This window comes from Mirounga angustirostris, unplaced genomic scaffold (genome assembly GCF_029215605.1).
Source record: "Mirounga angustirostris isolate CCGP_5_RB_7025 unplaced genomic scaffold, mMirAng1.0.hap1 SCAF_15, whole genome shotgun sequence".
Taxonomy (NCBI): Eukaryota; Metazoa; Chordata; class Mammalia; order Carnivora; family Phocidae; genus Mirounga; species Mirounga angustirostris.
In genome coordinates, this window is record NW_026991723.1 from 58801884 (window position 1) to 58827391 (window position 25508).

General features: G+C 45.5%; 2 protein-coding genes and 1 long non-coding RNA gene across 10 annotated transcripts in view; 1 reads left to right on the forward strand and 2 right to left on the reverse strand.

The window, feature by feature from the left end:
- Window positions 1–10846, forward strand: part of CLTA (clathrin light chain A) — a 20405-nt gene extending 9559 nt beyond the window's left edge. The window contains exons 4-7 of one of the 3 annotated variants that reach the window (XM_054509306.2): window positions 3789–3900; window positions 8282–8335; window positions 9434–9469; window positions 10416–10846. In XM_054509306.2, the coding sequence (XP_054365281.1) occupies window positions 3789–3900; window positions 8282–8335; window positions 9434–9469; window positions 10416–10587 (374 nt within the window). In that variant the 3' untranslated portion in view covers window positions 10588–10846. The remainder of the gene's footprint in view (window positions 1–3788; window positions 3901–8281; window positions 8336–9433; window positions 9470–10415) is intronic. The other 2 variants (XM_045882685.3, XM_045882686.3) reach the window with 2 other exon arrangements.
- Window positions 325–15371, reverse strand: LOC135362630 (uncharacterized). Its single transcript, XR_010407542.1, has 2 exons — window positions 12024–15371; window positions 325–11721 (listed from the first exon to the last, which is right to left on the reverse strand). It is a non-coding gene; the product is annotated as an uncharacterized LOC135362630 (long non-coding RNA).
- A 4178-nt stretch (window positions 15372–19549) lies between these two features.
- GNE (glucosamine (UDP-N-acetyl)-2-epimerase/N-acetylmannosamine kinase) overlaps window positions 19550–25508 on the reverse strand; it is a 32518-nt gene continuing 26559 nt past the window's right edge. For 5 of the 6 annotated variants that reach the window (XM_045882684.3, XM_054509305.2, XM_064578954.1 and 2 more), the window contains 3 exons: window positions 23774–23956; window positions 21059–21175; window positions 19550–20256 (listed from right to left, as the gene is read on the reverse strand). In XM_045882684.3, the coding sequence (XP_045738640.1) occupies window positions 20021–20256; window positions 21059–21175; window positions 23774–23956 (536 nt within the window). In that variant the 3' untranslated portion in view covers window positions 19550–20020. Of the gene's footprint in view, window positions 20257–21058; window positions 21176–22318; window positions 22399–23773; window positions 23957–25508 lie in introns of those variants that run through there. The other variant, XM_064578953.1, reaches the window with a different exon arrangement.

The following is a 25508-nucleotide window of genomic DNA, read 5'->3' on the forward strand; positions in this document are numbered from 1 at the left end:
TGGAGATAAAGCCATGGGGTATTCTTTCCTCAGCTTTTTATTAAAATTTCAAACACGGGTGCCTGGCTGGCTCAGTTGGTAGAGCGTGCAACTCTTGATCTTGGGGTTGTGAGTTCAAGCCCCACACTGGGTGTAGAGATTACTTAATAAAACTTGAAATAAAATTTCAAACCAAATAGTTAAGAGTAAAATGAACTTGTGTGCACCCCCTTAGATTCAGTGATTAAACATTTTGCCATATTGGGTTATCTTTATGTAAATGAAGCATGTATGTATGTGTATGTTTTATACATACACATTTCTCATCCACTTTCAGATCCTCTCTTTCATGCTTAAATATTTTATTGTATATCTGGAAATAACGATGTTCTTCTGTGTACCAACGACGTCAGCATTATTAGTCCTTCATGGGAACCACTGAATTAGTAAAAACTGACTCCTTGTTTTTCAAATAGCGTTAACTGACACCTAGAAATAGGACCCAGTTAGTGCTAAATCGGTTCTCTTTCAGCCCAGTTTTATGTGGCTCTCAGAACAAAGGGCACACTTCTGTTTGACCCTTTATGGCACTCTCTGCTAGCATTTCTTGGATGGAAGTATCACAGATCTGTGCTGTCCCGTATGGTAGCCACTAGCCACATGGGGCTCTTAAGCACTTGAAATGTGACTAGTATGACTGGGAAAGAATTTTTAATTTTAATATGTAGCCACATGTGGCTAGGAGCTTCTGTACTGGATAGCGCAGCTTTACAAAGATGGAAACTGTCTTCATGAGATGCTGGTAGCTTTAGTCGTGGCTTGTTCCTTGTGTGTGTCTTCTGAGCGGGTGGAGGCAGGACTTTGCTGGTACTAGTATTTGTCAGGTTACAGAACCCAACTTTCATCTTTTCTCTTTACCCAAAGTTTAGCAAAGTTATCTTCTCCATGGAGACAATACACTTTGGTCATGTTGGTGTCTGGGAAAATTGCCTCCTCCCCCCCCCCCCCCCCCTTCAGTGATCAGATTGGGCACTTTGGGAATATTCCATGAAGTGTTTTCTTACGATGCTTTTCTGAAGTCAAATATTTGGCTTTGCAATTGAATTAAATTGGTCTGTGAACTAGGTGTTTCTTCAGTTTCCTCTTTTTTTCTTTGCAAAAACTGTGAGAAAGCACAAGATGCTAAATATAGAGAACCAGTGTGCGTGGTTTTCAGCTTAGCTGGTGACTGCGTTCTCAGAGTTTTCTTTTCCATGGACAGTAAGAAGGACTGCCCAAGAAGATGGCTATCAGTGTGCCCTGCTCTCCAAGGGGACTCTTCAGCCTTCCCTACCTCTTCTTATGCCCAGATGCAGATCATATTGTCACTTGGATCTTTGTCCTACTGAGCTAAGCATTTAAGAACTCTAAATTACTTTTTTTTTTTTTTTAAAGATTTTGAGAGAGACCGAGATAGCACAAGCAGGGGGCAGGGGGGAACAGCAGAGGGAGAGGGAGAAGCAGGCTTCCTGCTGAGCAGGGAGCCCGATGCAGGGCTCAATCCCAGGACCCTGGGATCATGACCTGAGCCGAAGGCACACGCTTAACCAACTGAGCTACCCAGATGTCCCAGAATTCTAAATTCTTATTGCCAGTGTCACTTTTTTCAAAAATCTGTAAAAGCAAGAAGACAATTTAAAGGGATGGTTTTATGCAGTAACTACAATCTGTGCAGATGGTTACAATTTTTATTCAGATTTTTCAGAGAGAAATTTCTGTGCTATTTTATTCCTAGTATATTAAAACTTAAAAAAAATCTTTACAAAGAAAGGAAATACTCTCCAATCAAAAAGTAGTGTTTCAGAAGTGATTTCATCACTTTTGAAAAGGAGATTTTAACCTTAGTATTTTTCGGTTTCTCGTCCACATGTGCTGCCAGCCCACAGCATCTCCCGCCGCATCCTAGCGCCCTCCATTCCACTTCTACTTAATGCCACGGACACATACTAGAAGTCTGCTGTATAGACTTGACTCATCAGTGGAAATCCGAGTAAAAGAATTCTGAGTGGGGCGCCTGGGTGGCTCAGGTCATGATCTCAGGGTTGTGAGATTGAGCCCCATGTTGGGCTCCACGCTGGGCGTGAAGCCTCAAGACTCTCCCTCTCTCCCTTTGTGGGTCCCCCCCCATCTCTCAAAAAAAAAAATTGATAGGTCACCTTCTGGTAAGTTAAATAACAGGGTAACAGGTTCTTTATCATCTGAAACTCTGGGGGGAGTTTCTAGCTGCTAACAAGCTATTTCAGTAGTTACAGACACAGCCTTCTGCAGGTTGTTACTGTAAGACATTCTTGGAAAGGACCTAAAAATGCCCTAAAGTGCTTCATTTCTTCCCTTCACTCGCCGCCACCACCACTGCTTTCTACTCTTCCGGGATGTGAGCTAGTTACAGGTTGGGCTCTGGCTCTGCGCTGTCCCGACTCTTGTCTGGATCACTGGTGACCACCTTCTAGTCACATCTTGTGATTGTTTCTAGGTTTTCCTTTCCATCCCTCCCTTCGGAGGCAGCTTAATGAAGAAAGAATGTGTAAGCTTCAAAGTCAGACCTGGGTTTGAATCTTAGCTCTGCTACTTACGTTAGGAAAGGTTACTCAAACTTTCTGAGCTATAGTTTTTCTCAGTGCTGAATATGGGTCTAGAGTTTACCTTCTCGGGATTGTTGTAAAGATTAAAGGGAGAGGTCTGTTACAAAACATCTGCCAGAGAGGATGCTTAAGAATGTGTTTCAGGTGAAATATCAGGGTAACTTCACATGTCACCTGCAGCGGTAGCTAGGATGTGCATTTCTGTCTCTTGCTATCTATTGACTTGGTCTTCTTAGCTAGTTGTCATATTTGAAAATCCAGTCTGGCAAACTTGCTAAGTTTGTTTTCTCTCTCATTCTAGAACCTTCTGGATAACTGCTAATGATTCTGCCACCCCACCTCAACCCCCTGCAGTCCTCTCCGTTAGAGCTTTTTTAGTTCTGTCCTAGCTCTGCCACAAACTCACTCTGCAGTCTAAGAAGGAATAGATGTTTTGTGGTCCCCCTCAACTTTTAACATCTATGTTCTGTTCCCTGGTACCTGAATCCTCTCTACCTCTGGTAATTTTAACAATAGCTTTCTGCTTCATAGAAGTGCTTCTACCATGTTCAGTTAAGAGAGTGCCACCTTGTGTTTTACAAAACCATCGACTGGCAGAGCTGGGGTCTTACATTTTCTAAGAAGATTTTGTTCAAAGATTATCTAATATCAACGGTCCACCCTGAACTAATATTGGCAGCATAATTATTAAAGAATTCTCCTGGGCGTCTGGGTAGCTCAGTCGGTGGAGCACCTGATTCTTGATTTTAGCCAGTGATCTCAGGGCAGAGTCTGCTTAAGACTTTCTCTCCCTCTGCCCCCCCCAACTCCCCACTCTTGTGCGTATGCGCTCTCTCAAATAAATCTTAAAAAAAAAAAAAAAAAATTCTCTTAACTGCTTTTTCCCTAGTTGGTGCCCCCGAAGGCTTTTATCTATGTATCCTCCTCTCCCCTACCCTGAAAAGAAACCCCAAAACTGGTGAATCCACTAAGATGTCAGTGGACTGAGAGAGAATGTCAAACAACTGGGATCAGAGACTGGATGTACAAATAGGGAAATAGAACTTTTTCTTCCCTTCTGATTATTATCCCTCCAACACACACACATATACACACACACCGTAAGTTTAATAAGACCAAAAGACATTGATGGAGCAAACTTCAGTTTGTGTTTTGCTTCATTTGTGTTTCTTTTCCTTCCCTTCAAAGATGCCAATTCTCGGAAGCAAGAAGCAGAGTGGAAAGAAAAAGCAATAAAGGAGCTAGAAGAGTGGTATGCGAGGCAGGACGAGCAGCTACAGAAAACAAAAGCAAACAACAGGTCAGTCCCCGGGGCTGCTGGCACCGCTTGTTCTCCAAGGTTGAATCACATTCATTTCTGACGGCCAGAATAGTTCTGACATGTGCTGCCCGTTGTAGTATGTGAAGTGTCTCTGCAGGTTTTGGAAAAAGTACTTGAAACATAAAGGTTGCAAATCTCTTGGGTCTTGGGAGCCTAATTCAGCCTTTCCTTTAGCCACCCCAGTTGTAGTGACTTTAGCTCTTCAGCGAAGAGTTTGGTTAATCTGTATTGCTTGTAATAGTATGAAATGGCAAAAGGGAAGGTTATTTCATGGATCAAATCCACATGTGGAAATGTAACCCTGAAATGAAGGGCCACTTTCATGAACATACCAGGATCTCAGTACTTTCGAGATGATTATAGACTTGGTCATGCTGCATCCCCTAAATACAACCCTGCCCTCTGAAAGCTGCTTTACAAAGGGGTCTGGTAGCAGGAACCGGGTGTGTAATTAGGTAGCCAAGGATGTTCCAACATGGTGACTTCAGAATTAAGGATTCTCTGGGTACTTCTGTGTCTAGGAAAAACCTGAGTTGACTTTTTTAAAATGCTCTTCAGAACGGACTCACTCACGGAAGGTGAAGTAGTTTTGGGGAGAAACCAAGTTCATTCTCCTACCCCCACTGACCGGCATCTGCGGTCTGGACTACTCCACGCTTGAAGTCCACTTGGAAGTAGCTCAGAGAAAGGTAGAGGCAGTGCTGCTGGCCCTGATGGAGACCAGTGGCTCGCCTGCCCTGCTGGATTCAGAGCCCAACTCTCACTCCGTGGTCACTCCACTACCTCACTGGAAAGAAAGGCTAGACTGAGCCGGGGGTGTTTGCAATTTTCAGGGGCAAAGAGCCATAGGTTCCTGCCCTCAGAGGCAGAAGTTGGTTTAAGTGCTCTTGCCTCTGGTAGCTCTTGGAAATGTGTCAGCAAAGAGGGAATGGACTGCTTTGCCAGCCAGAGTGTGTTGTTTATTGGAGGGCAACGATAGCAGAAGAGATGGACTGTTCTGGGCGGTAGGCTTCAGCTACCGGTCTCTGGCTGGCCAGCCTGGGTTCTGTCAGCTGCCCCTCGGATGGCAGGCTGGAGCCTGTGTCCGCTGGGGGACGTATTCTCCAATTACAGGGGAAGCTCTGTAAGAAGTATGGTGGGGACTGCTCTCCGCTCTTGGTGTCGAGTTGCTTGGGGGAGCATTTGCTACCAGGGCTTCTCCTGAGCTTGTGATCAGTTTCAAGTGCCGACAGATCCAGGCTGCTTTATTCTCTGCTCCTTCAAGATGACTGACCCCAGGTACAAGTTCAGATCTCTAAAGGGAGATGAGTGGGTGCTTTGTGCAAGCCCTGTGTGAGGCCCCTTTGATCCTAGCAAGTTGCCCATGAGTCATTCTGCCCTGAAGTACTTGGTAAAACCAGGCTGACCCTCCCTGTTCAGGATCCCTGATGGGTAAACAGGTTGACATATAGATTCTCAGACTTAAAAAATGCCTGTCAGGAATAGGCTTCTAATGCAGTTTTGCTAAACTGTATCCCTTCTGTAAAGAAAGGAGCTGTCTCTATACAGCATCCGTTGTCCTTGGAGCGAATAAGCACACCTGTTTTAAGGAGCTCAGTCTCCAAGGTTTAGTCCCTCCAGGCCTGGATTTAGGGCTTTGGTACCTTAGAACTGTAGAATGTTGAGTAGGGTGGTCTCCTAGATGAACCTCCCAAGTTCCAGACAGGGGAAGAGACTTACACTTGCCACTCACAGAGAATGCACAGCTTTTCCCAAACCAGGTCCCTTGCCTTGCAGAAACCTTGAGGCATAGGGCAGACTCCGTGTCAAACTAGTGGCACACTGGCCTTTGTCACCAGGGTTCCAGGAGAGAAGGGATGGTTTTGACGCTTTATCCCACTTACTCTTCATGGGCTGGGGCAGGAGCCATTTAGAGCAACCGTCGGGGACTCCTTCCAATGGTACAGCCCCTCCCCTGGAGATTTTGACATCGCTGACCACTCGCCCTCCATGTTTGACTCTCTAAATGGCGTCCCATGGGACTAAAGGAGTAAGTCCTTTTATATATGTAAAAGAGCTGTCTATAGGTAAATAGTGAATCTCAGGAGAAAATAGAGTGCTCCTTTCAAGTATCAGTCTTCCTCTGGATGACTTGTGCAGCAGCTGGATGTTTAAGTGGCCTACAGAGCTAAGGCAGAGCAAGCAGTTTGAGAGAAGAGATGTGGTGGGGAGCAAAGGCCTCCTGCCTTCAGATGCCCTGACCTAAAACCTCAGGAGCACCTCTGTGCCGGGCATGGTGCTGGGCAGTGGGCGAATGACAGTCAGCAGATCTTGCCTTCATGGCATCTGTAGTCTGGTGTTCCTCTGCAGTTGGCATCTCCTTCCTTTTACCCCAACTCGGGGCCCAAATATTGCTGCACAAGAGCCGTGAATGATTAGTGACAGCCTGTTGGGGGGTGGGGGACACTCCATGGGAGCCAGTCAGAACAGTGTGGACCTGAGACCAGACCCAGACCATGTGTCCTTGCAAACCGTGACAGAAACATTACCCCTTTTACAGGGAGCTCTGGTGCTAACTTTTTATCTTTCAAGATTTATAAAAGTTTGGGGAACCCCTGATTCTCTGTGATGGCAAATATTTTTTCCACGCCCACTGGGCACTATTTATGTGGGTCACTGCTTGAGCACCCTGTGGTCAGGCCCACGTTCCTCCTCCTCCCCCCATTTCCCTCAGGCTTCCCTGAGGATTGCTGCTTTCAGGCCCCTCTGATGAGTGAAGAACAAACAGCTAGAGGGGCCGCCTATGGTGATCATGGTTTCCCATTTGCTCCATTTGTCTATACCTGGATGGGGCTATGCTGTCACTGACAGTTCCATAGTCTTGGGGCGGCTAGCTGCAAAGGAGTGGAAGCCTGCCATTCAAGCTTTTGTTGTCTTAGTGATGCCTTGGACCGTAGTCATTCAACCTTTATTTTCTTTGAAATCGATTACGTTTAGCCCTTTGTGTAAACTAAAAGGATTATGGGTTTACAAGCTGGCCTGCTTTTCCTTTCCCACCCACTCATTCTCTCCACAAACAACTATTTTCCTGCTGACTTAGAGTTACAATCAGGCTGTTCTTTTTGCTTTCTTTAAATTTCCACAAACCACCACCTATGTATAAACCAAAATGGGAAAGAAGGAAGGCTGTGTGTGAGTTTAAATAAAAATAAACTGAAATAAAATTACTAGAATTTCCCTTCACATAAGGGAGCCTAGGTTAATAAGCAGGCATGATCATCCTTAAAAACGTCCCTTCTACTTCTCTGCTCCAAACCAACCTGGCGAAGGACAGGGTAAAACTCCTGGAGGGAGGTTCCCTGCCCACCCACAGTGGTTGTGGTGGGCTGGCCGGGCCAATAAGGTCTAAGCCAGCCTGTCCCCTGGGTTGGAAACTCTTCCACCCAGCATGCCCCCCCCCCCCCCCCCCGCTTTCCTTTTTGTCCCAGAGGCCTGCCATTTTGACCCATGTATGGTATGAGTTAGGGTTAAGTGAAGGTCTGGTTCCTGGTGACAGCAGTCCCATCTGGCAAGTGAAGGTCTGCACCTTGTGACAGCAGTCCCATCTGGCATGGACTGAGCAGACCAGCATCTTCAGGGACAGACAGGAGGCCAGAGCCAGGACTCTTGGCTGCAGTTCTTTGCACCAGACCACTTGCATCCAGCAACTTTTTCCTCTAAGGTGGGGATTTTGAAATGACCACATCTGTTCCCAGATGACTGAAAAGTGATCCTATTCAGTCAGGGCGGGGAAGCAGGAGTCGGAAATCCAAGACAGAAGTGGCTTTGGCGCGTAGCGTGATGCCTTGTGAGCCTGCCGGAGGCTGCAGGAAGGTGGCCTGGCTTCCTGAGCACCCGCCAGCTGGGGGGGCAGCATTACTGTCCGGTGAAAAGAGCCAGGCAGGCTTGCTTGGGAGTTCTGCTGCCACCTGGGGTTGAGCAAGGGGCTTCCTGCCCAGGCCTCCTGTTACCTGTACAGTGTCGATGAGAACACGGTACCCTAGGTTGCTGGGGTTGAGGATTGGATCAAGTGGACGCAGTAGCTCTACAAGGGCTTCCCTGGAAGTGGGTGCCAAGACCTGCTCGCTGTGGCAGGGATGACACCGGGAAGGGCTTGGCAGGGCTCACCCAGGAGAATCCCCAGGGGTAGGCCCACGGGGAACCTTGCCCGCTGGAGTCTCCAGCGCTTGAATGGAAGCCTCCCTGGGTGAGCACTCAGCCTTGGGAGCAGCGCCCCAGAGCACAGTCGTGCCTCTATTATGGATTTGAGATGTTTCTGCTTCTCAATGTTCTCTCTTTTTTCCTGCCTGCTTGCCTGCCTTTTGGACCTCTTGCTGTCTAGGGTGGCAGATGAAGCTTTCTACAAACAACCCTTCGCTGACGTGATTGGTTATGTGTATGTTGCAAAACTAATTCTTTTTCCTGTTTTGATTCCTTTTGTTTAGAGTTAATGCTCCTGTTATGTCACAAGTTGTTCTGCTTTCTAAATTATTTCAAACTGGCACTCTGGGGACTGCCTAAGAGTTAGAAGGTTGGGGATATGATCCATCGACTGTCGTGTAGAAGCGTGACTCCCTTTAACTCTGAGAGCCTTTTTTCCACATTTGGGGTTTTGGAGGGAAGGAAGTGGATTCCCTTTTAAAGTGTGGGTCATTTGTGACCTGGTTGGGGAAGGCTTTGGGACTGGGGTGGGCTCGTAAGCTGTTGCTGCCACCACTGCTGTCCCCTGCTTGGGAGCCAGGGTGGGGCAGCACTTTCTACATTTGGTTCTTTTGAAGAACATGTGGGGTTGGTTGCTTCTCCCTTGGGAGCAGAGGAGGTTGTCTCATGGGGGGCGGCAGGGAGGAATCCTGTGTTTCTCTATTGATGTGGGAAATTGCCCACTTGGGCACAAAGAAGCCCCAGCTTTTTAAGGTCGGGATAGCCAAAGCTGTCTGATAGGCCACGATGGCTTTTTCCCCCAAAGAAAACTGCATCTTTTCTGGAAAAACATTGGACTCTTGTATTCAAAGCAGTATTGCTGAAGACGACTTGGAAACAGTGCTTGCTGTTTCCTCAAAAATTAGGACTCCATTTTGATGTAAGGGAGATGAGGGTAGAAGGAAGGACCATAGGCGGGAAGGGTGGACGACAGGTTCATGTCTATAGAGCATCTTATCTTGGGGCCTGTGACCTCATGTTCATCCCTTTAGAATACAGAGTGGGGTTTCCTGGGTCCCCAGATGCATTTGCAATGAGATTTGTGAAATGCTGGACTTACAGGTGCTGTTGGATTGATTTTTGCACATTCTCTCTGGAGTAGAACTGGAGACTGGAAAGGTCGAGTCTGGGTTTGCTGGGCAGCAGGGTGGCCCAGCAAAGCCAGCTGCACGTTCCCAGGTGTAGATGGAGTGGCAAGGGCATGTCTAGCTTACTGACCATCTGCATTGAGCTCATTCTCATTTTCTCTATCTGACCTAAAGTTTCTCTCGTTTTTCTTCTCTTCACCTTTAAGCACAAACATAAACCATCCTTGCTACAGCCTAGAACAGTTAAGTAAACCTTTCTCACTGCCCCTGTGTGTGCCATGAAGTCGCAGTGTTGTAGTGGCTCGGGCTGCAGCAGTGTTTGCCACGGCCATCCTTGTGAGCGTGCCACCCCTCCGTCCCCACAGACCGGTCATCTCCATCGCTTTCGCTTCGCCCGTGATGCTTGTTGGAGTAGATGAATATAGTGTGTCTTCCCGCCTCTTTCCGCTGTCCTTTCGGGCTGTAGCTCCCACCAGTTCCCAGCTGGGGGTGGGCTGACCTTGATGGGAAAGAATGTTGGAGCAGCCTCCTACGCAAAAGCAGCTAACACTGATGGGCTCTTTAGCCATCGGGCACCCAGCCCTTCCAGAGCGCGCCCTGAGTGGCCCAAGGCACCTGGCTGGAGGGAAAATGGCCAACTTGCAGCTCAACTGGAGAATGTTCCAGAATGGCTTTAGTCTCTCCTGCCTGCTCGCATGGGAGCTGTGTCTTGAATTCCTTTTGATTTGCCCTGTTTCTCTACGGTCTTAGGAATAAATCCAGAGGCTATCGTGCAATGACCGGTGGGCTTTTGAGAAGCCTCTCAATTCACTTGAACCTCAGTAGAGCCCACCATCAACTCCTGTGCACATTCCTGACCGGCCTGCTGCTTTGCTCCTGTTGCTGAAGGCAGTGCATAGCTGGCTAAGGACTTGCTTTTCTAACGCTCTGTATTGACAGAGAGTGAGCCCTGAACCAAACACCTGTATTCCAACATTTTACACAGCGGTCCGGGCACCCCGTGCCTAGGAGAACTGGCCACAGGTCTGCTCCCGAGTCTGACCTGAGCCAGGGGCTGTTCCTCTTTGGAAAACCAGAACGCCAGGAAGTCAGGCATGAAGAGGCAGTCACTTCTGTCACAAGGCAGCCGCCAGGTAGCTCACAGGGGGGATTCTGCATTAAACCAACATACTGTGTTGTTGCTTCCAGGGCAGCAGAAGAAGCCTTTGTAAACGACATAGACGAGTCGTCCCCAGGCACTGAGTGGGAACGGGTGGCCCGGCTGTGTGACTTTAACCCCAAGTCCAGCAAGCAGGCCAAAGACGTCTCCCGCATGCGCTCTGTCCTCATCTCCCTCAAGCAGGCCCCCTTGGTGCACTGAAGAGCCACGCTGTGGAAACACTACATCTGCAAGATCTTAATCCTACTCAGTGAAGCTCTTCACAGTAATTGGATTAATTATGTTGAGTTCTTTTGGACCAAACCTTTTTTGTCTTTAGAGTTGATCATTGTTTGTGATTGCATGTTTCCTTCAGCTCTGTTCTCCCCGGCAGCCAGAGAGGAGGGGGGGAAGCCTCCCAAAGGTAGCCTCAACCTCTACTTTTGTGCATTATTCTGAGAATAAATTTGTTTCAAACAAACATGAAGCTTCATTACTGGTTTCTGGTTTCAAGACCTGCTGCAGCTTGGAGAGAGATTTTTAAGGGATGAAGAATTTCCTGTTACCATTTCTAGGATTTCTAGGACCGCAGAGGCACAGCCACTGAGTGTCCACCCCTGCCTCGAACTCAGAGAGCTCCAAGTTACAACAATTGATAGTAGGGTTCTGTGGAAGTTTCCATTTGAAAAAGGAAGTTCTGTGGCTAAAAATTAACCTCTCGTTGCCCAGCTGAGATAGAGCTGGGAATCCCCTCACCAGCCCAGACATTTTCTCCTGGCTGGCTCTTGCCACCGTCCCGTAGTTCAAGGTCTTGGATAGTATTTTTCAACAGGGGTCTCCCTGGCTATATATTATTCCTTCAGATTCAGTCAGTAAACCTGAATCAGGGTGGTGTTACTGTGTGGCTAGTCCCATTACTCTGGGTTCCCACAGTACACATGGGGGTCTGTGCCAGCCCTAGCAACTCTGTTCCTATTTCACTTGTCAAATCCTTCAACTAGGCCTTACTGGCCAATACACTAAGCACATGTGGTTATTTAAATAAAAGTACATTTCTAGCCCTAGATCTCATACGCTCAATGGCCACGGTTAGGTAGCATCCCAACTGCACAGCACAGAACGTTTCCATCATCACAGAAAGTTCTGGACCATACTGATCTACACAATAGGTACCACTAAGACACTGTGCTCCATTCAGGCAATGGTTCGAGCAACTAATAAAGCCAAGTCAAATCTGCTTATAGTTACCTGATATTTCCAAGTTGGAGACTCATGCAAACTCCTGTAATACCGCTCAGGAGAAGGGTAGGTATTAGCAAGAAGGAAAATCTGCCATCTCTCCTATGGTAATTAGGTCTGGAGGGGAGAGGAAACTTCATTACTTTTCTGCCCATGTGCTCCCTGCCTGCCCGCCCCCCACCCCGCCCCGCCAAAGCTTAGTTGGGCATTCTTTGATCTGGCTCACGTTTCTGGCCTCTGCTCACTCCTTCCCTTGAGCCACTTATGGTTGCAATCAAGTAATCACTCACTGTTCACCAACCATTTATTACTTCAAAAATGTCAGTCCAGTTTAAGAATCAGCTCAAAGGTCACCTCCACCAGTGCCTTCCCTTACTCCCCTCCGTGACGTCCCATGGCTTCTACCTGGGGCAGCTTACCTTTTGGTATTCTCTTGGTGGTGGTATCTGGACTAGTCTTGGCCTCCCATGCCAGATGGGCTTCTTGAGGGTAGATGTGGCAGTTGTAAAAGATCAGTAAAGTCTGACATTGCCTAGATCAAGAAGTGACTAGTTAATATGACAAAAGTACTGCTATGAGACTTCCGAAGCTACATCATAAAAGGCAACACAGCTTACAGCTGGTTTGTTAGAACATACAAGCTATGTAGGCTGGTAGTCCGTGTGTCACCACATTAAAAAAACACCCTGAAGCCACATTCTGTGATGAAGCCCAAACCAGCCCACACAGACCCTGAAACGACAAGCAGAGAGAAATGCCTGGCCAGTCCCTAGTGTTCTAACCTCCTGCTACTCTGGCTCTAGCCACTGTAACTGCAAATGCATCAGATACCCTGAGTCAGAACTGCCAAGGAGAACCTTTCCTACATTCCTAATCCATAGAAACCATGAAAGAAATGATTACTGTTTGAACCTCTTTTTTTTTTTTTTTTTTTTTTTTTTAAAGATTTTATTTATTTATTTGACAGAGAGAGACACAGCGAGAAAGGGAACACAAGCAGGGGGAGTGGGAAAGGGAGAAGCAGGCTTCCCGCCGAGCAGGGAGCCCGATGTGGGACTCGATCCCAGGACCCCGGGATCATGACCTGAGCCGAAGGCAGACGCTTAACGACTGAGCCACCCAGGCGCCCCCTGTTTGAACCTCTTAAGTTTTGAGTTCTGTTCCACAGCAGTAACTTCGAACTGTTTCTGATGCCTCCATTACCCACAGGGGGCTCCATAAAAAGAAGGGAGTTGGTCCACGAACTCAGTGTTCAACATTTAAACTTCTTTCTTGGGGCCACTTTGCTTTTAATGTCAAATTTTAAGTTATTTAACACAGTATTAGAAGTTCTAGCCAGAGCAATTAGGCAAGAAAAAGAAAAGGCTGTAAGTCTGGAAGTAAAGCTGTCAGTATTTGCAGAGAACATGGCGTTATATATAGAAAACCCTAAAGACCAAAAAATGTTGGTACTAATTCAGTAAAGTTACAGGACACAAAATCAGTATACAGCAATCTTTTGCATTTCTGTACACGCACAAACTAAAGAAACTAGAGAAATTAAGAAAACAATCCCATTTACAATGGCATCAGAAAGAACAAAATACCCAGGAATAAATTTAAAGACGTGAAAGACCTGTACACTGAAAACTCTCAGATTAACGAAGGAAAACGAAGACAAATAAATGGAAAGCTACTCCATGTTTACAGATTGGAAGAATATTAAAATATTCACACTACCCAAAGCAACTTAGAGAATCAGTGCAATCTCTCAAGATTCCAATGGCATATTTTAAAACAATCCTAAGGGGTGCCTGGGAATAGCAACCAACTCTTGGTTTCATCTCAGGGTTATGAGATTGATCACCGCCTCAGGCTCCGTGCTCAGCGTGGAGTCTGCTTAAGACTCCTCTCTCTGCCCCTCTCCCCCTAACCAAATAAATCTTACAAAAAATTAAACAATCCTGGGGCCCCTGGGTGGCTCAGTTGGTTAAGCGACTGCCTTCAGCTCAGGTCATGATCCTGGAGTCCCGGGATCGAGTCCCACATCAGGCTCCCTGCTCAGCGGGGGGTCTGCTTCTCCCTCTGATCCTCTTCCCTCTTGTGCTGTTTCTCATTCTCTCTCTCAAATAAAATCTTAAAAAAAAAAAAAATCCTAAAATGTGTATGGAACCCTAAAAGACCCCAAATAGCCAACATAACCTTGAGAAAGAAGAACAAAGCTGGAGGCATCACGTGCCCTAATTTCAAACTATATTACAAATCTTTACTAATCAAAACAGTATGCTCTGGATCAACAGAACAGAATAGAGAGCCTAGAAATAAACCCATGGATGTATGGTCAGTTAATTTATGACAAAGGAGGCAAGAATAAATAATTGAGAAAAGACAGTCTCTTCAGTAAATGCTGTTGGGAAAATTAGATCACTGTCTTACACCCACAAAAATTAACTCAAAATGGATTAAAGACTTGAATGTAAGACCTGAAACCAATAGGCAGTAAGCTCCTTGCCATCTATCTTGGTGATTTTTTGAATCATACCCCAAAAGCAAAAATGAATAAGCGGGACTATCAAACTAAAAAGCTTCTGCACAGCAAAGGAAACCAACAAAAAGTGAAAAGGCAACCTGATGAATGGGAGAAAGTATTTGCAAATCGTATCTACTAAGGGGTTAATATTCAAAATATATTTAAAAACTCCTATAGGGGCGCCTGGGTGGCTCAGTCGGTTAAGTGTCTGCCTTCAGCTCAGGTCATGGTCCCAGGGTCCTGGGATCAAGAGCCCCATGTCAGGCTCCCTGCTCAGCCAGGGAGCCTGCTTCTCACTCTCCCTCTGCTTGACTCTCCCTCTGCCTGTGGCTCCCCCTGCTTGTGCTCTCCCTGTCAAATAAATAAAAATCTTTTAAAAATAAAAACTCCTATAACTCAGGGCGCCTGGGTGGCTCAGTTAAGCATCTGCATTCGGCTCAGGTCATGATCCCAGGGTTCAGCATGGAGTCTGCTTTTCCCCCTGCTTGTGCCCTCGCTCTCAAATAAATAAAATCTTTTAAAAAAATAATAACTCCTATAACTCAATAGCAGAAACTAAAAACCCAAATAAAAATTAGGCAGGGGATCTGAATAGACATTTTTCTAAAGATACACAGATGGCCAACAGATAGATGAATAGATGCTCAATATCCCCAATCAGGGAAATGCAAATCAAAACCACAAATGAGATATCACCTTATACCTGTTACAATGGCTATTATCAGAAAGACAAGTGTTGGTGAGAATGTGGAGAAAAGGGAACCCTTGTGCTGTGCTGGTGGGAAAGCAAACTGGTGCAGCCACTGTGGAAAATGGTGTGGAGGTTCCTCAAAGATTTAAAAATAAAACTACAAGAATATATATGTGTATATAGACATGTGTATATACAAATATGTGTACCTATATACACATATATTTTTATACATTTTCTGTATATATCTTTTCATATGTATATACACACACATACACAATGAAGTATTATTCAGCCATAAAAAAAGAACGGAATATTGCCATTTGTGACATGGATAGACCTTGAAGGCAAAGTCAGAGAAAGACAAATACTGTGTGATCTCACTTGTATGTGAAATGTAAAAACGAGAAACCAACAACCACGCTCATAGATAAAACCAGTAAGAGACTGGTGGTTGTCCAAGGTGAAGGGTGGGGAGGGGGTGGGTGAAATGGGTAAAGGGAGTCAGAAGGTACAAATGTCCAGTTATAAAAGAAGTCACAGGGAAGTGACGTACAGCATGGCGAGGCCTACCTTCTAGATGGTGCACGCTCAGCTCCACAGCACTGTAACAGAGAGAACATCGCAATAACGTGAGTCAAATGAGTTTTCTGGTTTCCCTGTGCATATAAATGCTTATACGGTAGTCTGTTAAGTGTGCAACAGCATTATATCTAAAAAATGTACATACCTTAATTAAAAAATACTAGCCATCATCTGAGCTTTCAGCGAGTTGTAATCTTTTTGCCGGTGGAGGGTCTTGCTGTCGAAATCGATGGCTCCTGACTGATCAGGGTGGTGGGTGCTAAAGGCTGGGGTGGCTGGGGCGGCCGGGGCAAGTTCTTAAAATAAGACAATGAAGTTCGCTGTATCAGTTGACTCCTCCTTTCATCACGAACAATTTCTCTAACATTTGATGCTGTTTGATAGCATTTTACCCACAATTTCTTTTGAAATTGGAGTCAATTCTCTCAAACCCTGCCGCTGCTTTATCAACTAAGTTTATGTAATTTCTAAATTCTTTGTTGTCATTTCAGCAGTTTCCACGGCATCTTCATCAGGAGTAGATTCCATCTCAAGAAACCACTTTCTTTGCTCACCAATAAGGAGCAACTCCTCATCCGTTAAAAGTTTTATCCTGAGATTATAACAATTCAGATATATCTCCAGGCTCCAGTTCTAATTCTAATTCTTTTGCTATTTCTACCACATCTGCACTTACTCCTTAAGTCTTGAACCCCTCAAAGTCATCTGTGAAGGTTAAATCAGCTTCTTCCAAACTGCTGTTCCTATTGCTATTTTGACCTCTTCCATGGATCATTAATTTTTTTTTAAGTAGGCTCCATGCCCAGCATGTAGTGCAACGTGGGGCTTGAACTCACGACCCTGAGGTTAAAACCTGAGCTGAAGAGTTGGACGTTCAACCAACTGTGAACCACCTGGGTGCCCCAAGAATGTTCTTAATGGCATCGGGAATGGTGATTTCCAGAAGGTCTTCAATTAACTTTGCCCAGATCCGTCAAAGGAATCACCATCCACGGCAGTTGTAGCCTGACGAAATACATTTCTTAATAAGACTTGAAAGTTGAAATGAGTACTCAATCCATGGGCTGCAGGGTGGATGTTTTGTTAGCAGGCTTGAAAACAGCATTCATGTCATTGTACATCTCCATCAGAGCTCCTGGGTGACCAGGTGCCTTGTCAGTGAGCGGTAATATTTCAAAAGGAATCTTTTTTTCTGAGCAGGAGGTCTCAACAGTGGGCTTAAACATTCAGCAAACCATGTTGTAAACAGATGTGCTGTCATCCAGGCTTTGTTCCATTTACAAAGCCCAGGCAGAGTAGATTTAGCAGAATTCTTAAGGGCCTAGGATTTTCAGAATAGTATATGAACACTGTTTCAACACTTAGTCACCAGCTGCATTAGCCCCGAGCAAGAGTCAGCCTGTCCTTTGAAGTTTGAAGCCAGACATTGACTTCTCCTCTCTAGCTCTGAAGGTCCTAGAAGGCATCTTCTTCTAATAGAAGGCTGTTTTGTCTTCACTGAAAATCTGTTGTTTAGTGGAGCCACCTTCATGAATGATCTTAGCTGGATCTTCTGGAGAACTTGCTGCAGCTTCTACATCAGGACCTGCTGCTTCACCTTGCAGTTTCGTTATGGAGATGGCTTCATTCCTTAAACGTCATGAAGCAACCCCTGCTAGCTTCCAACTTTCAGCCCTCATAGAATTGAAGAGAGTTAGGGCCTTGCTCTGGATGAGGCTTTGGCTTAAGGGAATGTTGTGGCTGGTTCGATCTTCTGTCCAGACCACTGAAACTTTCTCCATATCAGCAATAAGGCTGCTGTGCTTATCTTTTGTGTGTTCACTTCAGTAGCACTTTTAATTTCCTTCAGGAACTTTTCCTTTGCATTCACAGCTTGGCTATTTGGCATGAGAAGCCTAGCTTTGGCCTGTCTCAGCTTTTGACAGGTCTTTCTCACTCATCTCTAGCTTTTGATTTAAAGTGAGAGACATGTAACTCTTCCTTTCACTTGAATACATAGAGGCCATTGTTAGGGTTATTAATTGGCCTAATTTCAATATTGTGTCTCAGGGAATAGGGAGGTATGAAGAGCGGGAGAGAGATGGAGGCATGGATGGTCAATGGACTGGTCAGAACACAGACATTTCCTGATTAAGCTCACCATCCTATATGGGTGCAGTTCGTGGTGCCCCAAAACACAACAGTAACATCAAAGATCACTGATCACAGATCACTGCAACAAACATAATAATGAAGTTTGAAATACTACAAGAATTACCACAGTATGACAGAGACGCAAAGTGAGCAAATGCTATTGGAAAAATGGTGCCAAGAGACTTGTGTGACACAGGGTTGCCATAAACCTTCAATGTGTAAAAACACATTATCTGTGAAGCACAATAAAATGAGGTATGTCCCTACTATACACAGATGCCTTAGCTGTATATTTGAAAGCCACTGCAAGAGTAGGTCTTACACATTCTCATTACAAGAAAGAAAAGTTCTACATGTAAGGTGATGGTTCTTTTACTGTGGTGATCATTTTTCAATATATATAAATGTTATATAGCATGCTTCCTATTAGCAAAAAAATTTTTGTTGTTGTTAAGAAATTCATATTAGATGCCTTAAGAAGTTACATTACCTTCGAAAAGTAAGCAGTGCAACAGAAATCTCTTCCTGAAAGGGATTTTAACTAATTAAGAAAATGCAAAAATGTTAGGATTTCCACAAAGAAATATTTATTTTTTCTTTAGAATTTGACTCAGAACAGTAACATAAAAATATTTACATTAAAATAAATATGTGATTAATTAACTATATGTAATAATTATTGTTGGAATATATTAGCCTTTCCATGAATTTAATAAAAACTAAGATTTGGTTTTAGATTTAGTACCATCCTTCCAAATATTTGGTATGAAACTTGGTAGCAATGCAACTCTCTGGCGTCCAGAGCAGTGACAGATGTCGCCAAGGAACCGATACCGCCTCCCCCCGGACGTTGATGGCCAAGCAGACCAGCTTCCTTCCTAGGAATCACTGTGGAATTTTTCAACAATAACCAGAACCTGGAGGTTATTTCAGGGCTGGTGGAATTCTAGGAATCAGCCAACCTATCTTTTCACATGAACCCACCAGGAAGGAAGTGGTTCAAATGCAATATTGATTCTTTCACTTTATTTTGTATGCTAACACCGAAACAATGCAAACCTTCAGGTTTTCCTAAAATAAAAATCTGAAAAACATGCATATGCTTGTTTAGATCATCTAAAAGTACCCATAAAAACCTGTCACTAGACCAAATACTGTATTGGCAGAATGTCCACAGAATAGAGGAGTACTTGATTAAATTTATCATTGAGGGACAGCATCAAAGACAAAGTGAGTCAGTCTTATTAAAGTTGTTGGTAGCATGAAGTAAATTAGGATATATTCACATTTTGCAAGTTTTTTTATCTGAGAGGTTGTATGGCGTAGCAGAAAAGCACAGAGGGACCTGGGATCAAACCCTGTTTCTAAGACTCACTAGCCACATGGCTTTAGGTCCATCACTTCAGCACACCAAGACTTAGTTTGGGGTCGTATAAAATGGAAATGAGGACACTTACCTCCCAGGTTGTGTGAATTTAGAATAATTTATATGAAGCACCTAGTTCAGAGCCTGGCATACAGTAGGTACTTAATAAATGGTGGGTATTAGCATTTCTTCTAGGTTAAAATTGATAGCAAGAATCTTGGCCTTTGTATCTTGACACCAATGAAAGCACAGAATCTTACTGAGCCCGAATCCAGAGTCACAGATCCGGGCTCCGCAAACACTGCCTTAACAGATACTCCAGAGTCCTACTCAACATCAGCACGAAAAGTTACTGAAGGGAGAGGTGTCTGTCAGCAGCAAGGATCCTTTGGGGATGGTTAATCTCCTTTCAGAGGCTGTAAGTCCTAGTGGTTTCTCAGCTGTCCTTAAGAAGATAAGGACAAGGTCAGCAGGGCCACTGTCATTCAAATCCCTAAAGTTGCTCAAGATTCTGCAAGAGTAATAAATAACATTGTTAAGCAAACAACATTTGGGGGTGACAGAGGTGTCCAATGTCTTGATTGCGGTGATGGTTTCACAGATGTATACATGTCAAAGCTTATCAGATTGTACACTTTTTAAAAATACCCCAGTAAAGCTGTTTTTAAAAAAAGTTTACTTAAGCCTTTCACAGTGAGATTTCCTTCTGTCTCCTGACCGGATCCCTTTCCGCAATCTGAGTTTAGGGTGAGAGGAGGAAGGATGAGTGATTTACACTCCAGTCTCGAGGCCCTGCCTCAGACAAGGCCTGCAGGTCTACGTGGTCCATCTAGTAAGCAGAGCCCTGAGGCATCCTTGTCTACGATCACAGCTCCTTTGGCACAGAAGATTGTGACTGGTACTTACAGGGTTTGAGCTGAAATGACCCCAGAAAGAGCAGCATTTACAAAAGTGAGGGTTGGGAAAGGTGACTTCGGAAGAGGAGACTAAAAGCAAAAATTTAACTGCCGAAGTCACCTGCCAAATACCAAATTTAAATACCAAAACTGCTTTTTAAGAAACGCTCGTCTAAAAGGCAACCTGATTCCACAAAGAAGCTCTGAGTCTCGGTCCAGGTCCACTCCCCAGAGGCCTAGCAGATCCTGCGAGTTGTGTAGTCCAGAACCATGCTCGCGGCACCAAGCAGGGCAGGATCCACCAAATCCGAAACCACCACGTCCACATCCTGAACCGAGGACAAGGCTTGCTGGCGGATGACGTCTTTGACGATGTGGATGTAGTGACTGGCTAGGACTCCAGAGAGGATCACGAGGGAAGGATTTATGGTGTGGAGGATGTTCACAACCCCAAGACCCAAAGCCGTTCCAGCTACAAGAAAACAAAAAAGTAAATCAAATCAAAAACGTCAGAGGGGGCGCCTGAGTGGCTCAGTAGGTGAAGCGTCTGCCTTCGGCTCAGGTCATGATCCCAGGGTCCTGGGATCAAGCCCCGCACTGAGCTCCCTGCTCAGCGGGAAGCCTGCTTCTCCCTCTCCCCCTGCTTGTGTTCCCTCTCTCGCTGTCTCTCTGTGTCAAATAAATAAATAAAATCTTTAAAAAAAATAAAAAATAAAAATAAATAAAAAATAAAACAAAACAACAAAAATGCCAGAGGATGGTGGAAAGAGTCAGCAGCCCAGAATACTGAGTACATTCACACTACATAACAGAAAGCAGTACTTGTAAAGCTATTTGTGATTTATTCTTGATATGAGAAAATGATGTTATGCTTTGAAATAAAAAAAGCTAGGTATACTATATACTGTACCATATGATCTCAACTATGTAAAAAAAAAAAATAGGAAAGACTGGAAGGAGATGTTAATAGTTCATCTCTGAGTGGTAAAACCTGAAGTGAAACTTTTTCTTACTCTCCTATATTTCTCTAGATTTCCTGTAAGACGAACAAGCAGTTTATCCATAGTTGTAAAACAAAACAAAAAACCTGTTTAATAGAGGCAATGCTGCCAAATACCTTGAATGCCACTCCCTTTCTCTCTCTCAGAAAGCAGGAAAAACACCTCTGACCACACATTCCAGGGCACTGATCCGGAGGGAAGCTGGTTATGTGCGGGAGCCCTGGGCAGTCTGAGGGCCCCCCACGGCAGAGCTGCCCGGAGCCACACGCTCACCTGTTCTCAAGATGCTCTGGGCCTTCGCGTTGCCAAGTTTCGCAGCTTGGATGAGATGGACCGCGCTCACGGCCTCGTCTTTCAGCACTGACATCCCTTCCACCAAGAGCAGGTCCTCTGTGTGAGCAGAGGGGAGAAGCAGCAGGCATTAGGGAGCCGTGGCAGCCCTGCAGGGGGCCCGGGCTGAGAAGTCTGCCTGTGGGCAGCGAGCCCCCAAGTAGAAAGACAGCGTGTTCTTTTCACATTGGCAGAGCTTTTTCTCATTCACAAATGTCCACATACATTGCTCCAGAGGCCACTGCTGCCCTCTTGCTGCCTTGCTTACACATCATCCAGAACTTTCCTAACCAGAAAATCCTCACCTCCGATCAGAGCCTCCCAGCCAGACCTCTAGCTTCCGACTTCTCACTTCACATGCAACAGAGACTCGTCTATTTCTCTCCTTCCTTTATCCATCCCAGGTGCACATCACTTGCAGGCCCCCCATCCTACGGCAGTGCCTAAAGCACTGACACAGACCGGGGTTCAGTCACCAGCTCAGCCACGACCAGCAGCACAACCATATCCAGGGCACATCCCTTCTACACCCTTTTCTTCTCTAGAAAATGGGGGTACCACCACGTACCCTAGCAGGATTATTTGAGGAACTAAATGAGATCATGGACGTAAAGAACGTCATCAAATGCTGGCCAAGTCAATGTTCACTAAATAGTAAGCAGTTCTATTATCTGTAGTGCTTGTCTTTTCTGCCCCTCACTCTGCCCGTCATCAACCCGGGTCCATATCCTCCTCGTCTGCTACCATACTTGGGCTCTGATGAGAGCAAATCCCAACCATGCAGGCTGCTACCTAGCCCCGGCCCAGGGATCTCCTCACAGCTGCCCACCAGTCTCTCCCATTCCCCCCCATGGCTCTTCTCAGCTCCCACCACCTCAAACCTTCTACCCCACCCCCACTACCATAAGACCTCTGGACTGCTGACCTCTCTGATAAAGGACCCCAGGAGGCAGGGGTTCCCTTACTTTCCTGTCCCCGCCTAAAAACATGTCTGTATTTGCACACCTTCACTCCTCCTCTCCCTCTCTCAGGCCCTCTACTCAGCCTTGCAGCTCATCTCCTCCCGGCTCCTCAGGGGCCTTACAGTGGGGACTGAACTGCCCCTTCTCTTCTGCATTCTCAATCTTCGCTTCCATCCCCACTGTCTTTCCACCGACAGATGCTCACAATCTCCCTGTCCTCAAAGCACTTCTTCCCTCTTACTCAGAGTAGTCAGGCTTCTGCTCCTGCTATTTGAGTGCGCTCTTTCTTAAGACACGCATTTGCCCCCAGGGAGACAAAAACTGTTGAGGGAAAAAAAAAAAAAAAGCTTACTCTTTTTATACAAATAGTACATAAACACAAACAGATAAACAGATCTGTGGTTGTGAAATATCACGTGTGGAGGCAATGATTAGGAAAAAAATGTCCAAACAGGCCCCTAAGGGAGGCTAATGATAAAAAAGAAGTTGAAAAACAAAGTTTTCAGGGTTTCAAATCATGTCCTCATGGCCAAAGCCAATGAGCTCTTCTGATTTTCTCTTACTCATAAGCAGCACTTGACATTCCCAGTGTGATTCCTTGAGACACTCTCCCTCTGGCTTCTGTGACTTTACCCTTTCTTGGTTTTCCTTTCTGCCCATTAAATGCTGTTTTGCAGGATTCCACCCGACTCTTGCCTCACTCCAAACCTCATTCAGAGGTTTAACTGGCACCTCAGCACTGATGATTCCCAAATCCCCACCCTCTAGCCCAGTACTCTCTCCTGAGCGCAAGACCCCCGTAGCCAGCTGCCGCCTGCACATCTCCAGCCCACATCCCGCAGGCGGGATCCCCCACCCCCACATCCCTTTCCGCTGCAGCCGGCTCCGACGAGAAAACCGAAGTCACTCTAAAACTGTACCGTTTAAAGCTACTCCATTCGACTACTATTTTTCTCCCAGAAAACAAAAAGTTACAGTTTAGTGAAGAGTCTAAAATTCAGACCTGACCATGTTTTTCCCCCAGAAGTTCTCAATGGCTTCTCCATTAGGTGCTGGTCTTGGCCTACCTCTTGCTACGCTCAACCCTACCCTGCCCTTTATGCACCCACAGGACTGTTTCCCAGGCTTGAAAGCATCCCTGGCTCATCCCAACTTGCCCTGCTAATTCTATTTACCCTCTCTCAACCCCCAGACAGCACCTTAACACTCCCTTCCCCCCATGAAGAGGGCAGGGAGGGAACTCTGGTGTCATATGCACCTACATCCCCTGGCCATCAGTCTCAGGGCACTTGACACTGTATTATAATGACAGTAAATGACTCCCTCTTGAATTAGACTAGAAACCATCCTGACTTTTATAACATGTCCAGAAATAGCTTTAATTCAAATAGACTCAGAGTTCACAACTGTAGTATGTTAATCCATTTACTTCTTCAGCTAGGGGCTGAGGAAACAATCAAATCTTCCCCGCTATCCTGGAGCTCAAGACCCTTGTCCATCCCCACCACTGGGAAGTGTTAATATGGGTCAGGACTAAGGGGATTTCGGAGCTTTGGTATAAGGAAGCCCCGCCTTTCCTCCAGGAAGTGAGAAGGGTAAAAGTTCTGGCTTCAGTGTCCAGCTCTTTTTGGAATACCTACTTTGAAATACTTGTCTACCATATAGCTATTTAATTCCTCAGGTGAAAGAAACCAACCATCATGTAGCTTTTTTGCTTCCCTCTGCAAGGCCATTCCAGAGGCGTATGCTTCAATACATCCATGACTTCCACAGGAACAATCAGGCCCATCCAGAGACACAACAAGATGGCCAAGTTCTGCAGCACAGAAGGAGCTTCCGTGGATCAGCTCGTGCTGATGGATGATCCCCCCGCCAATTCCTACAGGGAGAGAACAATCACTGAGGTGGCTCTTCAACTGAAACAGGAAGCTGTGATATAGCAACTCCTCGTCTGTTTAGCAAAGCTTTGGAATGTGAGGTTCTTTATGATGCCTTCTCTCCTAAGTAGCTGGAACTTACTAAGTACCGACACTTTACCTGGAAGCATTTTGGAGGGAAATATTTCAAGCAGATCCCTAACCTTAACCCTAATGTTGCAACCCTGCGTTGCATCTACTTGGCTCACTGTGATTTCAACCACAGCTGTGGGGAATAGACCCACACAGGCTCGGACTCACTGTGTGATGACAGTGTACCACCTCAAGCTCACATGGCCTGTCTCCTCACTGAGGCCATCTCCAACATTAAAGTAAGAGTCTCGTCATCCACGAGAGCACAGGACATCCTCAACCAAGCATGGCAAGAGCCAGCAGATTCCAGTGGACAATTCTGGATGGTCTGCAGACTTCTTGGCAGGTTCTGGTAGATTTCAGCCCCCACTGCACTCAAGGCAACTTGGATAATGGCTTTCCACCTACTCTGTTCTACTCTTCTCACTCCTTCACTCTTGCTTCTCAGGAACACCTCCGACATAAAATAACCTAAGTCCTCATCCTGGGCTCCGGTGTAGGAGAAACTCAAGGGAAGACCATCTTTCCAAAATATATCATACACCACTCTCTTTCTTAAACAGAGCATACAAAATATGATTTTGCCTCTTCTTAATGCCACCATATCTAAAACTCTGTGACTCAGTCATTATGAGTATCAATGACTCTTGTTTTGTGGCGTTTAGGAGTCATTAAGGAGGAAAGCCTGAGAAGGCTCTGCTTTTTAGACTTATCCTGCCATCAATTACTTCCTGTGGCACCTACTCTTCAACTCCACCCCTCTAATTTGCAAACTATCCGCTCTGACAGGAAATCTAGGAAATGATCTCCAAGCTTGCTAAACCTGTGTCTGAGACTAAGAGAAGAAGGGCCTGAGCTTCCAGAGGAGGTAGCATCATGTAGAGTTTAAGAGCACACAAGTTTTGAGGTTAGACCTATCTGGGATCAAACGGTGGCTCAACCACCTACTAGCGGAGTCTGTTTCCTCATTCCAAAAACAAACTAGAACATCAGCAAAAATGGCAGAGTAGGCAACTCCAAAAGTCCATCCCTTCACTAAAGCAATGAATAAACTGGCAAAAACTGTCAGAACCAATTTTTTTGGAGCTCTGGAAACTAACAAGTTTGTAACAACCAGGGGAATGCTTAATCAAGAAAAAAAAAACAGCTGAATTTTAATGAGAGCGCTTTCTGGCATTTTCTGGTCCCACCCCCCCCTCCCCAGCTTGGTGGCCTTGAACCAGCCCACATTCTCAGTAAAGATGGCAATACTGGAGGGAGCAAGACTATTTTCAAAAAACTGTGGTGGTTTGTTTTGACCTACTTGGCAGCTCCCACCTCAAAAAGCTTGTTATGGCACCTACCTCAGAACTTGAGGGGGCTACCCAGGGGGTGTTTGTCAAAGACATTTAAAGGAAAAATATATTTATTAGTCTCCGCTGT